This window comes from Pinus tabuliformis, chromosome 3_1 (genome assembly GCF_031772625.1).
Source record: "Pinus tabuliformis cultivar Carrire ecotype Pingquan chromosome 3_1, CPIR1, whole genome shotgun sequence".
NCBI lineage: Eukaryota > Viridiplantae > Streptophyta > Pinopsida > Pinales > Pinaceae > Pinus > Pinus tabuliformis.
The window spans coordinates 375,401-393,763 of record NC_142301.1 but is presented as its reverse complement, the minus strand read 5'-3'; the positions used below and the strand labels follow the sequence as shown (position 1 = coordinate 393,763).

Genomic DNA, 18,363 nt, shown 5'->3' with positions numbered 1-18,363 from the left:
ACATCTTCAGCCACATATGCTATCAAATTGGATGTGTCACATTCATTCTCTGGAAAAGGTTTTCCAATGTATATCTTCTAGACACATCTACAAAGAAGCACAGAATTCGATTGGAGACATTTTGTCCAAGGTAGGAATAGCAAAGACATTGGGTGTGATCTATATTTTGTGGCTTTTGTCCAAAGTTCTTTGTTCAATGTAAGAAGCATTAATATCATATATGAGCTCTTAGTGGTCTCTTTTTGTTTTTTTTGTGGATATTGATGGTTTTTTGAATCAGCTATTTGTGACTTCATTCTGAACAGATTCCTAGTCAGATAAAAGATCATTGTTGATACATCATGATGTTTGAGATAGGAAAAGGACAAGTATGAAAAACAAGAGAATCTAGGTTTTTGTTTCTCATTTGAGCCCTCCGTGGATCAAATAGTACAGAAAAGGAACTATGTTGTATGTACTCTCTTTTTTAATAAAAATAAATCATTTTAAATCACTTTCTTCTGCTGACAAAAAAAAGGTGCTGCTAGATTTTCAGTTGGTGCTCGGATAATTTAATTTCGATGTAGAACTACTTGTTTGGAGGCTCCTTTGGTGTTAATTTTTTCGTTAGTGTTGGATAATTTACCATGCAAAATCAAACTACCTGGTTACCTGGGAGTTACATAGTTCTGCATTTCAAAAAAATCGTAATCTCTTGGAATATGTCAAATATTCTATAAGCTTATAACAGAACTTGAAAGCAAAGACTTTTGCGAATGAAATCTAAAATCGCTGCAAATAATCTGTTTTCAGTTATTCAAAATTATGTAAGATACGATTTGAGTACCATCACGGGACTTAGTGATCACGTCACGGACAACTAATAAAACTTTAAAGTTAAATCTACCACGCCATACAATGAATAATTTCTGAATAAGATGGAAGCATTTAAACCATGAAATGTGGCGCGACGATCATAACAATCCATATGTTCAGCAGCCAAAATACTTTTGTTAATAGGAGTAATTTACAACGCTTTCTGCGGGGAATGAAAGCCGTCTCTTTTTCCTGTTCATCTCGGAAAGGAGAGAGGTATCTGACGATTTAGCAAGAATTTTGATATTGATCAACAGCTTATTCTCAAATCTCCATATTCTTTTAAGGTAAATTCTGAAAACAGAGTCACGTGGTTTCATTTCTGGATTGGACCCCTTTAGCCATCGTCATGTCTTTAACGAAAGTATTCAAGTTCAGAAAAGATGATCCTCCGGGTAGGACGGCCTTCGTTGCAGACTCCCTGATAATGAGAACGTTGTCTCTCAACTTCTTCCCTTCCGGTGTTCTCATCATTCTCCTCATAACGTCCTCCACCTCTTCTTTCATGACCACCTTCTGTTCATCTACTTCCACATCCTCAAAAGCCAGGCCGATTTTCCATATTTCCTTGGCGAATCTGCAGTTGAGGAATTGATCGGCAAGATTTGGGAATCCCACTACGGGAACTCCGAAGCCCATTGCCTCCAAGGTAGAGTTCCATCCGCTGTGTGTGAGAAACAATCCCACTGAGGCATGGGCAAGTACTTTCCACTGTGGCACCCACCTCACAAACCGGGCCCGCTCCTTCATTCGTTCTTCAAAGCCCTCAGGTAAAATCGCAACCTGGCCTTCTGCGATATCCAACCGAAGAACCCACAAGAAAGGTTGTCCGCTGCCTTCGAGCCCTAGTGCCAACTGCTCTAGCTGTTGCTGAGATTTCATAGCGATGCTGCCAAAGGAAACGTATATAACTGATCCCGGTCGTTGCATATCAAGCCATGTCAGGCAGCTCTCTTCCTCCTCCCACAGACTGCCGCACGAATCCCTTCCTTCTAAGAAATTTGGAAGAAAAAGAGGTCCTACGGCCAGAGCAGGACAGCCATTCAAAGAGAGTGCTGTTACTGCATCCCTCCCTTCGAGCTCCTCGAACGTGTTCACTAATACGTAGTCGCCATTGCTTTGCTTCTGCGATTCATAAAGAATAGCATCGAAGGTAATGTCCATCGGATCCTTAGCACTACATCGGGACATCATGTCGGTTGGCTTCAATGGTGGGATGTTGCCCGGAAGACAAGTGATGAGGTTTTCTTTATTTTTGCCTTCCGACACTGAAGAAGTTACAAACAAATTACAGTCATTTTAATGAATATAATTAAACAAAAGCACTCAGGATATATAAGAAGACTGTAAAAGGAAACAAAATATGAACTAGTCTTTTATCTGTCATCCTCAATTTCTTATTGGCCTGAGAGGCTCATCACTATATATATTTATATAAAATCCGTCCGAAACTCTAAATTGGGAGCACACAATATGTGATCAACCCGAGACATGATGATAAAAATGTCAGTGTTTTTCGAACTGCGATGCAATATAATCGAATTTTCTTCGCTGCTGTAGGGTGATTAAAGGCAACTCAATTACGTCTTAGAACTTAGAAGAAGCAACAAGTACATGGAGAGATGGTAGATTGCAAAGTTTTAGACTAGGGAATGAAATTTGACTTATTGGAAGTCAAGATTACTTAACCATAGTTGACCTGAACCTGGTTAAAATAGAAAAAGTCAATTTTCCTGGTTGAAAGTCAGTCGTTTTTTAGGAGTGACCAAAAATAAGGAGGGTGATAAAGGCACATTTTATATAACTAATTCGAAAATAAATATTGATATGTGACCTCGAGGAAACCAACCTAGTATAATGTTATTAAAATTTCTATAAATCATAGGAAACAACGTGTTTATATGTCAACTTTCTTTTCAATCATTGGGACTTTGTAGACAATACTATAATACTATTTGCTTAACAGAAAAAGAAACCAAAAAAAATTACTTAGGATACACTACTTAGCTTCTGCCATATTACATAGGAAAACACCAAATATTTAAGTTAAGTTCTACCAATCACTCTTTTTTTTTTATTTTTACTTACTTATGCTAGGATAGGAAAAAAGATTTATTTATCATTTAGATTTGTAAAATAATTTCTTATTTTGATGTAATATATTTGTCAATTTTACAAGTAATAAAAAAATATTTCTAAGATTAAATTTCGTATTACTTGTTATTCAAATAAAATCTATAAAAAATAATATTTTCTTAATTTTTATTTACATTGAATGGAATTTAAACAATAAAACCTTAACACATATATATATGAAAAAAAATATCTCATTTAATTTTTCAAGTCTATTTATTTAAATATGAGGTCACATATGTTATGTGGTTTTATGTTTTGTAGCTAAATAGAAAATGCAACTATAAATGAAAATAATTTTTTTCACTCAAAACATTAGCATTAACTTAAACCATAAACAAGTATTTTCTTTAATTGAGCCATCTCCTAGACTAGAACAAGTCACCATATCAACAATTATATAGATGTTATTGTAAAGCATAACAATTACCATAAACTAAATACTACCATAAAAAAATAACATCTCACTCTTCATAAGAATTCCTTACTATAATGAAAGAAGTAGCAAGGTTCCAATAATATATACCAAAATGTTAAAGAACTTAACCGTTTACAATCTTATACATATGCATTTTTAGTAGAAACTCTCCTCTTTTTTTTCCAACAAAGCTGAGGCAATCTACTAAAAACCACACCTAAGTTATCCCTAATCCACAATCCAGCCAAAATATTACAACATATTACAATACAACTAAAATTCATATCGAAGCACCACTAAATCCATATGTGTTGCATCTTAAAAGACATGGTTTAGGTCTAAAATTAACAATAACATGTATTAATAAATATGTCTTATCGAGACGCTTTAAAAGAGACAAATCCCTAAAATAGACTCAGTATTTAGAACTTGATATTGCATTGGGCCTAAACAATCCATAACAAGATACAAAACAATACCAATAGATGAGGAATTTATAATAAACTCATTAGCCACTCCAAAGACATGGGGCAACCATAATTTCTAAGTGGATTAGTGGTAGAGTTATTCATTCTATAAATACAAATGATTAGATAAAAATAAGATGGACTATTTTACCCTAATGTTTAACACCATTAGAAAAAATATGCATAGCTTCTAAAAGTATACAAATGATGAAAAAAATATGCATAGCTTCTAATAAAAGTTTATGCATATATCAAAACTTTGTGCATGATTGAGGAAATGGAAGAAGTGAAGATAAACTCTGGTAGGTTTAAAGCGCCATTCTTATTGTGATATGTGATTTTATCTACCTATATGACATGAGTTTTATCTTTCATATCATGAGGACTTGCTACAACCGGTAGTTGGTTGGTTGCTGAAGGTAGATAAGTGGTATAGACATGTGGCAGGATGGAGTGGGTATAGATAGATGATGATGGACCAGAGAGAACCATCCCCTTAAATGAATACCTTTAACATAAATATAATTAATTTAGAGTGTAGATTCCTCATGTTTCCACATATACCATAACATTATAAATTGAAATAAGTGATAATAACCCTATAATTTAAAAATGGAGTCAACATTGATATGTGTGTGTAATTTACTCTTCAATTTGATTTGTTGGCTTTGCACTTGCTCTTGTCTTTTTTAAATCATCCTTTCTTTTTTGTTTTTTAATTGTAATTTTTTTTCTTCTTATTTTTCATTTCTTTTATATTATTGATTAAATTTTCATCTATGTTTTTTGTATCATTTTAGAAATCACATTATTGGTTAAATTTTCATTTTTATTTTCATATTAATCTAATTTATTAATCATTTCAAAATAAATGTCCCAAATGTTTCTATGTTAATATGATTCTATTTTCTTCAAAAAAATATTATCCTTTTTCTTGAAAATATTATAACAAGGACCAAAAGACTCAACACTACATTCTAAAGTCAAATACCTTCTCTTTTGTGACATACTTCTTCTTGTAAAATTTTCCACTTCTTTCTTGATCCTTATAAATAACATTTTATTATATGCTTTTATGGATACTATTGGAGACATTTGAAACTTATTTTTAAGGGTCTTGGATAGGGATATGGGCCAGCCTCCACATGCCCAACCCTTTGGGGAAGTTACCACTTCTTTCTTGACCTTTATAAATAAACTTTTATTATATACTTTTGTGGATACTATTAGAAATATTTGAGACTTATTTTTCAAGAGAACCTTGAATAGGGATATGGGTCGGCCTTGCACTTTGTAGGCCTCCACATGCATAACCCTTCGTTTCTCCCCTGCGGCACCTTTTTATTTTCTACCATACATTTCAAATGCAAAAGAAATACTCTCTAAATAGATAATCCTTAGAAAAAAGTTCCATGAGTCCACTTAGTATAGTTTTAACGAAAATTACCAATCACCAATTCTTAACGATAAACAAACTATTCTAAGAGAATAATAGACACATATATAATAAACTTTGGAATCAAATACCCAAATCACTATGATGCTAATGCAAATGACATCCACTATTAAATGGAAATTGACTTATCACAATAGCATCAACGACTATGTAATAAGCCCCCTCGCTATTATTATGAGCTAATTCTACCAATAAATGTTTGAGGTGGGATTCAAAGCCACAATAACATCCCCATGAACTCCTAGAATGAATGTAACCTGAAATAATCACTTTTATAGACATGTGATTCTAATATCTTATGTCTATCCTAACATAGTATGTGGATATTATATATTATCCTAACATAGTATGTGGATATTATATATTTCTCATAATTATATAAGACGTGATTTTTATGTTTTCTATTTTCCAACATAGTTAAGAGTTTTAACTCTTTATTTTATTGTTAGTTAAGAGTTTTAACTCTTTATTTTATTGTTAGTTAAATTCAAGATGGAAAATAAGTAAATGTATATTTGTTTAGTAATTTTCTTGTTATGTCTTTTCATCTTATGCATTAACTCTTTATTTTATTTGTTTAGTAATTTTTTGTTGATGTGTTTTCATCTTAAGCATTAAATAGAATGATTTTGAAACTACAAGTTTTTAGTGAGGTATAATGTTGTAAATTTTCTTCATACAAAGCTAACAAGGATGGTTTCTCTTATGAACAAAGAGAAGAAAAAAAAAGATACCAAAAAAAATTGATCATGTTTATTTTCTTATTTGATCGCCTTATGTATCAACTACACCTACCACTTAAAGAAATCTAAAATAAAGGTCATTCCTTTATGATATTTCTTTTTCATTCTACTTTCTACATTTAATTATATTTTTATCTTTTACTTTTTATTATTTTATCTTATATTTTTATCCTTCACTTTTTATTGTTTTATCTTTTCCAATTAGCATTATCCATTTCCATTATTTTCTTGTTTATATATTTATCTACCTTGTATTTAATTGTGGAATTTTTCATTATTTCGTGTTTGCATGCTTAGCCTTTCCACTTTCAATTTTCTTTTTTTTTCCTTTTCTTACCATTTCTATACTTTTCCTTTTCCATTTCCAATTCGTTTTTATATTTCTACATTTATATTCTTTGTATTTCTTATATATATATATATATATATATATATATTCCATATTTAGAAATATTTATAAACTATTTCTAGTTCCTACCCCAACATCTAATATCTTCATAACTCCTTTGCACTATTCACACATTGTTATAACATAATTAATTTTGAGCTTGAGCATTCCTTTGTGGGAAGTGCATACTCCTTGGCACACCATTTCCTCTACACTGCTCTTTTCTCCCTCACCTTTGTACACTCTCTCCTTTGCAAAATTTTTCCATCTACATAAATGTCCCTCTTCATGACCCTTCTCTCCACAAACTTCATTGTCAATGCTTTATTGTTTAGTCAATTTTCCATTTATTTACCTTTACTTCTTCAAACATAGCTTATTTTCCAAATGCATGCATCTCACCTTGGCATTATTAATATTTATTATATAATTTTTATCCTAATTTATTTGGAATACCTATATATTACAATTGGTGTCCAACTGGACATATGCTTGGATGATACTTGAAAGATATTATTTGGATAGGGTAATGCTTAGCATGATGACTAGACAGTAAGACAATAATAAAAATTTATATTTTATGTATGTTATGGAAGGTTCCATGTCTCTTTCAACTTCATATAAAAATAATATAAGGAGTTCTTATTGTTAAAAATAGCAACAAGAAATCCTAATTTAATTTGTCCTTGAATTAAATAGGAATTAAATCGAAATTATATTCTCATAGCAACTTGTAATAGTTAACCAAGATAATTTGACTTAGTTGGCTTAGGAAATTTGAGTTGGAAGTATATCTAGAGTCATGTAGAGTGATCCATAAATTTTAGAGGCCCAGGTTGATTTCTTTTGAGTTGTAATTAATTAATTCAATTTAACTAAGTTATAGTCAGTTAAACTAGTTCCAAATGTTGGAGGAACTAGTAGGAGGTCTACTAGTGAAGACGGGCACCAATGTGGCTTCACTGCTGCACCAATGATCCAAGATATTTTACTTACAGATGCATCAGAATTACATATAACAAATTTAATTAAGCATGGAACTTAAAAGCACGTAAACAATGTAGAAATAATCAGAAGAACTCAAAAACCATGACATGATGATTTGATTACGGAGTTCATCCAATTTGGACTACGTCTCCGGGCCCTGCTCAATAGTGGGGAGGCCTTCATTCAATTAGTGACATAAAAGAGATAAAAGTACAAGCAACAAGAAATTACAACCCATATACCTTCAAGCTGAAAGATGGGTAGAGAATGGAGAGCTCAGCTTCATAAAATAGATAGTACCACTGAACTCTTGGCCAAAAATAGTGCAAAAACTCCTATCCAAACTCCCAATTTGGATAATCGGGCCTTCTGCAACCTATCAGAACCTCTCTGCTGCTCAACGCGAGGTTTGATCTGCTGCCAAGGTTAGGGTCTGCTACGTGCGTGTGCTTCTGAACTATCTACTAACTCCCCCTGCCTTTTTCTGACACAACAGTCATATATATAAGCATGGAGGCATCCCTAAAAACCAGGGAAGTTTTAACATAATAACCAAGTTTAGGCAGGCGGGATTGAGCCAGAAGCTTATATGGCAACAACCTTGTAACAATAGTGAAATCCTGTTTAAACATAACAAACCCATTAACTGTGCTCAAGGCCCGAGAGCATGTCTATTGATGCTTTTAACTATCGGCGGACAATCCAAAGCCAATACAATAGACACTTCTGCGATATATGGACCTGTCGGCTTATAGAAATAATATATAATATATCGCATCAAGATCCTCCCTGCAAATCGTAATCGACGTGCAACCCATCAGCATATCAACCCAAGTTCATCCCTCTACGATATGGCGGACCCGCCAAGATTTATAAACCACAACATATAAGATATCGGGTCCGGATCCTCCTCGCAAATCGCAATTGGTGTGGGCTAGGGTGTCACTCCATGCTACCGCTCCCCTCCTGTGAACTGCGATTATGATATATACCGCATTGCAAATGGACTCCATTGGGGCTGATTCGTATACTTGTTCCACCTCTGACCTATGATATGTGATATCGCAATCGCAGTCGACACCCGGTCGGGGCCGATTCTTAAGCCGCTTAGTCCTCTTGCGGCGATATACGATATGCGGGACCAAGTGGAAACCTACCACGTGCCACTCCCTCATTCGCTAATACTTTTTCCATGTCACCTTCTCCTGCCACATGGACAAGTCAAACTCAAACTTTGACTTTCTCTAACTTCGTCATCTGGACTCGGATTTGAGTGTCATTAGGATGACGAGAACTTTGATCTGATTCTAAGTTTATCTAGATTCTTCCACTTTGAGTTTTGAGCCTCTTACAATGCAACTGGTACTTTTCTGAAGATCCACCTCGATCAATCCTCCAGGATCCTCCTGGATCAATCCTCTCCACTAAGAGCTTTTGGACCACCAAAAGACTTTTCAGTCAATTGGAAAGTGAGGAAATTTCTCCCTCACTTTTTCCTTCTCCATCCATCAAGCTTTGCTTGGCTGCATTCCTTTGAAGCCAACATGGATATACTCCACATCTCCCCATTGTGAAGTTCTAGTTTTCCGGTCGAGTATGATATCCTCGGGAACTTATCTAGATACTTTGGTGCAAAATCATCCACTATAGGAATCTGTGAAACCTCCTCGGTATCCATAATCAATGGAGGTTCATAAAGCTTCAGGTTTTCTACATTTATCATTGAGTACATCTGCATATAAGCAGGCAAGTCAAGATGAAAAGCATTGTCTCCGATCTTTGCCAATATGGTGAAGGGACCATATCGGATGGGTCTCAACTTCTTCCCTTCTCATTTCATTCTATCCTTGCTGATATGGAGCCATACCTTTTCCCCAACTTGAAACTGATGGTCAACTCGGTGCTTATCATGTTGAGGTTTATACCGATCTTGACTCTTCTCCAATTGCTCTTGCTCTGCCTAATGAATCACCTGTATCGACTGAATGAACTTCTGTGCTTTGTCCCTATCATCTCGTCCATTTATATCCTCCTCTTTCCCAAATACCATGTCCAAGGGATCTCTAGGTAGATAGCCAAAGCATGTCTCAAATGGTGACCTCTGTGTACATGAATGTGCTACTTGATTGTATGCATGTTACACATAAGGAATTTGTTCATCCCACAACTTGGGATGTTTCCCACAATAGCCTTGCAACAAGTGTACCATGGTGTGGTTGAAAATCTCTGTCTGTCCATCAATCTATGGATGTGGTTGACAATCTCTGTCTGTCCATTGATCTATGGATGAAATGCCATACTTCTTTTCAGCTTAGTTTCCATCATTCCCCACAATGTGATCCAAAACTCCGCAAGAAAGTGAGAGTCTCGATCTGACACAATAGATGTGGGCAACCCAAAATGGACCCAAACATGCTGAAAGAAATGGAAAGTAGTCTTCTCAGTAGTGACCTGCTTTTTACAAGGCATTAAAATACACATTTTACTAAAGGATCCACAACGACATACAAATAGTCATGACCTTTCCTAGACATAGGAAAACCTCCTACAAATTCCATGGACACACTTTCCCATGGTCGACTTGGAATAGGGAGTGGTGTGTAGAGCCCAAGTTTTCTATTAGAGGGCTTTGAAACAAAACAAAACACACAAACCTTTACAAAGCGAGCCACAATGTTTTTCATATGAGGTCAAAAACAAAACCTCTGCAAATGACATAAAGTTTTCTCAATTCCAAAATGACCATACACCAGAGAGGTATGAGCCTCTCTAATTACATGAACCCTTTCATCACTAGGTATGTATAGTTTTCCAAGGTGGTACAATATATTTCCCTACAAGTAATAATTGTCCACTTGCGATCCATGAGTCAGTTTTGCATAGATTTATTTAAAATCACTATCATTAGCATATTGTTCAGCATAACTTTCTAACAATAAAGAAACATTTTGCAAAACTACAGATGTAGAAATAGGAGGGCGAGAAAGAATATCTGCTACTTTGTTTTTGGAGCCCTTCTTGTGTCTTATCACCAAATGAAACTGTTGGAGGAATCACATCCATCTGAAGTGACGAGCTTGCTGAAGCTTGGTCTGTGACTAAAGATATTGCAAGGGTTGATGATCCATATGGATGATGGTCTCCTTGCCGATCAGATAGTGTTTCCACTTCTTTACACTCTGTACCAAGGCGTACAACTCCTTTTCATACATGGGATAATTGAGAACAACCCGAGAGAAAGTCTTTGAATGGTAACATACAGGATTTCTTTGCTGCATCAATACAGAACCCATGTCATATCCCTTGGCATCTGTTTCAATTTCAAAAGGTTGTTGAAGGTCTGGTAAGGCTAACACTGGTGTTATGTTGATCTTCTCTTTCAGTGTGTCGAAGGATTTATGTTTCTTTCCTCCCAACTGAAAGACTCACTTCACACTAGTCAAGGCATGCAAGGGGGCTATGATAATGGAGAAGTTCGCAATGAACCTTCTCCAATACTATATCGCGCCCAGAAAAATTTGAACCTCTATAAAATTTGTGGGCTCAGGCCAATTCATAATCGCCTCCACTTTAGAGGGATCTATCCTTAATTGTCCATTACCAAAAATGTGGCCTAAATAAATCAGAGAAGTCTTCCCAAACTCACACTTTGACAGTTTCAAATATAGTTTCTCATTCTTCAGAACATCAAGCACTTTCTTTATATGACACACATGTTCATCCGAGTTCGTACTGTACACAAGAATATCGTCCAGATATACAAGAACAAAATGATCAAGAAAAGGCCCAAATAAATCATTCAATACCCTAATAAATGTCGATAGATCGTTGAACAGTCTGAATGGCATCACCATCCATTCAAACAACCCTGTTTGGTTTTGAATGCAGTATTCCAAACGTCCTGATCTGCAATTCTAACCTGGTGATAACAACTATGCAAATCGAGATTTGTAAAATAAACAACATTTTTCAAATAATCTAACAATTCATCAATGCGAGGGAGAGGGTATCAATTCTTCACCATGATCTTGTTCAACACACTATCATCTATGCACATTCTCCATGTGTCGTCTTTCTTAGGTATTGTTGTATTGTTTAACAGCCCCCCATTTATTGATTTAATAGTTAATATTCTATTGATAAATGGGGACCCTTTAAAAAAATACCTCCAAAAAACTTAACACTTAAGCGCTTTCTTTTTCAATTCTTAGGAATAAATTTCTAAATAATATAAGGTATCAAGTCAAAAACCTTTACGACTAGAAATTCTCACTTTATCACATATCGATGGATCATGTGTGTCAAAGGTTAATTAACAAATTGGGATTTTTGAATTGCGATAAGAAGGGATCACCGTAATAAACTTATGGTATCATTAAACTTTCCATTTAAAGCTAAGACTTAAAGTATTTCTTGTAGAATAAAGTTTCTATCGCAATCGCATATCAACATTCCCAAAAAGAAAAACTAACAAAACCTTTGGAATATGTGAATTGCGATATTGCGACATAACAAGCCAAAACTCATCGCATCACGACCCTTACTCAAAGGCCAATCTTGTGAACTATGAAAAGTTTGTGAAACACGATATGAACCAGACCCGATGGAAGTATACAATAAATGTTATAAACGTTGGTTAAGTCCAGCGCATAGTAAAAGGTCAATTTATGCAATAAATATTCATTCAAGCAAAATGCGCTTTAAACGTTAAAAGGTACGCTTCTCACATCGCATCTCACAAAATTCTAAATAACTCTTAAATAACGCATAATCGAAAATGGGATATTGCGATAATCTTTATCGCAATCGCATAATTGGCATTTCACACATTAAACTCATCACCTTAAAGTTTTTTCCTTACATGTTTGTGATGCGATGGCTTAAATGAATACTAACGGCCATGATAAAAGATCTTAGTGCATATTTAATGAGTTTTAATGGCATTTATGTTTAAAACGGCTCAACGTGATTTGATATCTTTCATTTGCATTTTCAAATAAAAGCTTCTTTCTTGTCACCTTTTGGAGTTAACTGTATCATTGAATTTTCACTCTCATTTTTGCTCTGTGTTTATCCAATAATCTCCATTTGCTCCATTTTAGGGAACCTCCGTAGGAAACAACGTTTGAGAAGATGGAAAAGAAGGGAAAATCTACTGCATATAAGAAATCAGACATGATACCCCTTTTCTCCGATACCACCTGCAACAAAGACGAAGGAACCACATCATGGGAAGCTATGTATAACCTACTGGAAGAAGAGAAACCCAGGCCACTGGAAACAAAGGCAACAGCTGATGCTGAAGTATCATATGACGCTTCCTACTTTGAGGCAACATGTTCATTTTTACACATAATAGCAGCAAGACCTAAGATATTACCATACACAGATATGGTAAAATGGGTGATTGATGATGTAGATGTCTCAAACAGAACTTTCAGGAATTCAAGACATAAGGTCATGGGGTCTTTCACACCAGAAAATCTGCCACAGATGTACCATCTACCAGAGCCTCAAAATCTCTATAAAAAATATTTCCTTGAGAATTTCACCAAAGAGAACGAGGACCCATTGGACGTTACACACACCTGGAGGTCAGGCGGAGGCAAATTCAAATGGGAGAAATTTGGTATGTACCCAATTGCTTCCCTCTCTGCCCCACATAATTTCGCAGTTGCGATGATGTGTAGATTATTTGGTAAAGCTGATAGCACCCAATTTTATATGGAATGGCTTCCATTAATTGATGCAGCGGTTAACACAACAATTATGAACTTGAGATAGATTTTATCAGACAATTTAGCCATGGCTATTAGGGAATATAAACAAAAGAGAAGTGTTTCCTCAAGAATTTTTCCTCCTTTTTATATGAGCTCTTATGTTATGGACGCCATTTGTTTTTGTTCTCAATTTCCAAATATGGGTTGGAAGTGGACTGTACAGAACCCTCTCCCCATCCATGTATACCATAAAATTTTGTGGGAATCCCAATTCAATCCCCATTTTTACACGATCGGTAAGCAGGTGTGGGTAAGGCAATGGCGTGAACGACCTCTCCGGTTGGGACCATGCAGTATGGAAAGACCAAGTGCACAGAAAGATATCCACGCAAAATATTTTAACAAAGTACGCGAAGCACTGAACAAGGTCCACGATGTGAAGCGGATTGAGCAGGACCTGCACGTACTAATGGTTATGTGGGATTATAGGATCTTGTGCAAAAACCTGACCACGCAGACACTGCCAAGGCTGAAGTATGAAGCAACCACAGTAAGCCCTATAGTACCTGGAGAACTTAGACCACGCATGATAGCACCAATAGATACGATGGTTCACGGAACCTTGGAAGCAGAAATCCGATAGGGAAATCTCAGAATCCAAGAACTTGAAGAAGAAAGGATACGATTAAGGAAGAAAAGCGCTCTAGTGGACGCAAAGGTCAAGAAGTTGGAGGACGAAATAAAGGAAGATTTTCTTGGAAAAAACCAGGGTGATAAGGTAGGATGTGTATGATCACAATGACAGGTCTAAGGCCTATCGCCGCGAATTGATCAGTCTGATGCCCTGGCCTGGGCAGCACATTGCTAAGCGTATTGACCACAGTAGCACATTACATATGGTAAAGTGTGCGATGCTAAAGTGCGTGATGCTGACCGTAATAATAAATGGTGGGTATTCTCTAAGAAACATGATGGATGACAGGATGAAACTTTTCATGGGTGGTGCGACCACCTGACTAGCCAAAGGAAGAATAGTCTTAGTCCTTCAGGCAGTTGAAAGGGAGTGTGGGATTATAAACTATTCTGCCCGGGAGCTGTGCGAGGATGAAGTTGCGCGTAGAAGCAAAGAGTCACAAGGTCTTTGACCACACACAGGGGGTTGCGGTGCTGCGTGGGTTCACCAGAAAGTGACAATTGAAGTCACTATTCATGATGGGATGCTCGACTTGAGACCAAATGGAGCGAGCGTCAAGCATTTAAGACGCGATTTATGGGCAAGATTTGGGAAAATCTGCCACCAAGGGAGCATTAATGAATCGGATTTGGGGGGAACAATCGAATTCAAATTTAAAAAGCGTTATAAATTACAAAGGGCAGCCCAACAAAAAACACTTGGTCATTTGCCAATTGAGCTATTGAGCAGAGCCTTGATTGTTGCGTGTCGAGCGTTGATTGAGCCCTTGAGTTTGGGAGTGCTAGATTTCTGGACATATACGATGGAAATATCTAAGGATGTTATGGAGATAACAGAATTGACCGCCGAGGAGGCCAACAGGAGGAAACTGCGCAGGTAGCCTTCTATCATGTTGCACCGCAATGCAGAAACTGCACTGACTGGGTGAACTGTAGTGCACTTAGCCTTTGTTTCACCTGCGCTGAGCGAGATTCATTGAATTTATTAAGTGAATCCATTGGATTCCTCATCTAATGGATACTTATGGAAGTTTCCAGATTGATTGAGCTCACATTTGGATGAGGAAGAGGATGAATGAACCTCAATCCATTATCCCTTCCTCCATGGAACCACCTCCCAATTTTGGCAGAGCATTCATGAGGGCCATTAATGGCTTAACCTCCTCCATTCAGCTATAAATTGACCAAGCATTCAAAGGCTTGTCTAGGTTGGAATTTCTTGAGCTAAGGAAATGCTGTTTGAATGAGAATAGTAAGAGTATTGTAATGATGTCAAATTGTTGCTTCATGAGGAGACAAGGGATCAAAACTAGAAGGAAGACACTGAATCAAGCATGAACATTCATGGGTTGTAATCTTTCCTTTTATCAATAAAGAATTAAAATATTTCTCCATTCACGTGCTTATATGATGTATATCGTATTCTGGATTCTATGATATGTTTAATTAACAGATCTTTATTGTATGCTTTGATGGGTTTCTGTCTTAGCTTGTGTGCAGGTACTTTCCAAGCGAGTTAAGTACAGAAAGGAGCGGCGGAATTGGTCAAAGGAGAGAGGGAGAAAGCGAAAGTTACAGGTTGGTTTCTTTTCCTCCTTCTCTTATCTGTTGATTATAGAAAAAGAAGCGAATTACTTTGTCTGTTATTTCTAGACTAGCTACTAGGTCTAGAGGGTTAGGCGTTTGTAGAAACACTAAATTTGCCCAAAACAAATTGGTGACTCCACTGGGGATATCTTACCCTTATAGTAGCTTATCCACCTCCTTAGACACCTTGACATACTTTACTTGTTGTAATTCAGCCTTTTGCATTGAATTTTGGTCAAAATTTGAGGTTAGATGACTCTTGAGTGGTCGCATAGGAATCAGTGCAGGCTAGCCTTAGAGACAGTGCGCTGCAGTGCACTTAGGCCTTCTTTGACCTGCGCTGATTAACAAAGGAATATTTTAATCAGCGTATTTTTTCCCTCTTTGGCCTGCGCTGATCAATGCAGATTGGCCCTCTTTGACCTGCACTGATCAATTTTGAAATCATTGAAATCAGCGCAGTCTTTAGTGAGAGCCAGTGCTCTACAGCGCAGTTAGCCCCTCTTTGACCTGTGCTGATCAACCTTAGGTTAAATTCCCACCTTTGGATTGAGTTTTTGCCAAAATTCTTCTGATTGCTTGCTTGCTAAAAATCAATGATGTCTTATCTCTGAAAACAGTGTTTTCATCTCCTTAGTCAACCAACCCTACTTTGATTGGATTGATTAATGTTTCTTTAATGTTTTCTTTGTCATTATCAGTCTATAGTCAAAGTTAGAATATAGTTGATTGATATTTGTCGAAAGAAAGTGTCGTAAAATCATCGTTTCTTTCAAAAGTTGAATTGTCGTCAAGTCTTCATTCATGAAAGATTGATTGATAGATTTGTGCATTTGATTTGTATTTTCATTTAAAGTGTCGAAAATATTCATTTCTTTAAAATCGAAAGTGTCGTACAGTCTTCCTTTCCCTTTAAAAGAAATTGTCGCAAATCGTCATTTTTTATGAAAAGAGTTCTGAATCATTTGTGCATTAGTTTTTCTTATTGCATCATTCACATTAAGAGAAACTGGAAAGATATACATGGAATCTGCATTTTAAAGTTTGAGTTTGTGAATGCTTGAAAGGAATGGTTTAGGGAATTGCATTAGTTTGTGCTCTTTGTTGCTTGTTCAAAAAGTACTTGTATGCTCTATCCCTCATAGCTAGGATTTTCATTGCTGAAATTAAATGGAAGGAGTGCTTCTCATTCTAGTTGCATTTTTAGGAATTTCGGAAAACATCTCATGGTGAACCTTCAAAGGAAAATTTTAAGCAAGATCAACCTAAAATTTACATCAATTAATCTAATAACACATTGGAACTTAATGAAAACATCTAGAGGTCTAGGCTAGAGATGTGTTCCGGTGTCTTCAAACCTAGTGGCTGTCATTTTCACTGAGGTTGGGTGATTCCTCCTCTCTGATTCGATAAGTACTAGTACGGACTTGTGCTCCCTGTACTGTCGAGTATATAGTGGGAGACCCCAATAGGTTGAAATCCTTTATCCCTAGGAAGCCAAGTCTGTCGCCTTACTGATCGCAACGCACCGAACATACCATTTGGGAAGATTGACTACCGTACGTAAAATCCTTGGTAATTTCTCCTTCATTTATAACCAAGGTGTATATTTCAGTTTTGCGGTTTGTTTGGTAAACCCTCTTGTCTAGAATCTCCAAAGAAGTCACTTTCGTTCCTTTTTGACTCTTTAACTGTAAAAGGATCATCTGAGCACTTGTCCCTTCAGGCTCATTAAACATTGAAGGCGACTAAAGTCATCTTTTGCTTTTTCTCGACTCTTTAAAAATGAAAAAGTGAATTTGTGTTCCAGTGTCGTAAAAATTAATTGACCGCGGATAACATCCTCCTCGCTCGCTCATTAGTTGATCTTAGGTTGAAACATATGGCGACAAATCTGGAGTCCATCGATCAAGGAATTCATTTTGATGCTAATCCTAGTCCTTTTCCTCCTTTCGGAAATATTGGTGCTCCTTACATGGCTACATTATCCCTTCCGAGATTTACCATTGGCTTGCCAGTATGGTTTTTTCAACCTCCTTGGTTCAAAATGTCGTGATTTCTCCGCAATCGAGTACACCTCCAACTGGACAAAATCAACCTCTAATTGATCCTAAAGTTGACCCTTTGCCTTCTTCCTCGGTTGTTTCTTCCTCCCCTTCTTCCTCTTCGCCTGGTGAAAGTATTGGTACTAGTAACCAGGTGACTAAGAAGAATAAGAAAGGGAAGAAGAAGAAGAAGCAAATCCAGCGGAGGGGCAACCAAGAAACCATTGTTTTGAATGCAACATCTGATGAGAAACCGCCCGTCAAGCCTCACAAAGTTCGATATCAATGAAAACTTTGTGTGGGAGACCATCTTCTTCGAATTTTTCCCGATATTCCTCAGATCTTAGAAGAATGGGCTTCCCGTTCACATCATCCTTTGTCATCAACTTCTGGAGATCATGCTGGTGACACACTATTAACTAGTGGTAGTAAAGATCATGGAAAGAAGGGTAAAGTTAAGTTTCCATGTAGTTTATGTGAAGGGAATCACCCCATTCACCTTTGTCCCTATCTGGATGAAGCCAAAAAAGTGTTGGATAACCGTCCTAATTCACCGCAGCAATTTCCATCTGGTTACAGGAAACTTTCCCTTAATCCTTCATTACTTGATGAATTGACTGACAAAGATCAACTGTCAGTCAAACCCACTCTCTCTGAAAGTGAATCCTATGAGTCTATACCCAATCCAAATCAACATGTCGAGGTAATAGTTGACCTGATTTCACCTTCAGTAAATCACACCTTTCCCGAAGAGAGTGAATCTGATACCACTCAGGTTCTTTTTGCTTCTTCAGATTCAAATAAGCTTGGAGGCAATCCTCCTGTTCCATTAAGACAGAAGGAAAATCCTCCTGCTCTCTTAACTCAATGG

At 36.5% G+C, this 18,363-nt stretch overlaps 1 protein-coding gene across 1 annotated transcript in view; it reads right to left on the bottom strand.

Annotated features, from left to right (window-relative positions):
- Positions 1 to 1,161: 1,161 nt before the first annotated feature.
- The window catches only part of LOC149185466 ((R)-mandelonitrile beta-glucosyltransferase-like), a 47,158-nt gene continuing 29,956 nt past the window's right edge, over positions 1,162 to 18,363 (bottom strand). The window contains exon 2 of the mRNA XM_089412403.1: positions 1,162 to 2,123. Within this exon, the coding sequence (XP_089268529.1) occupies positions 1,162 to 2,123 (962 nt within the window). The remainder of the gene's footprint in view (positions 2,124 to 18,363) is intronic.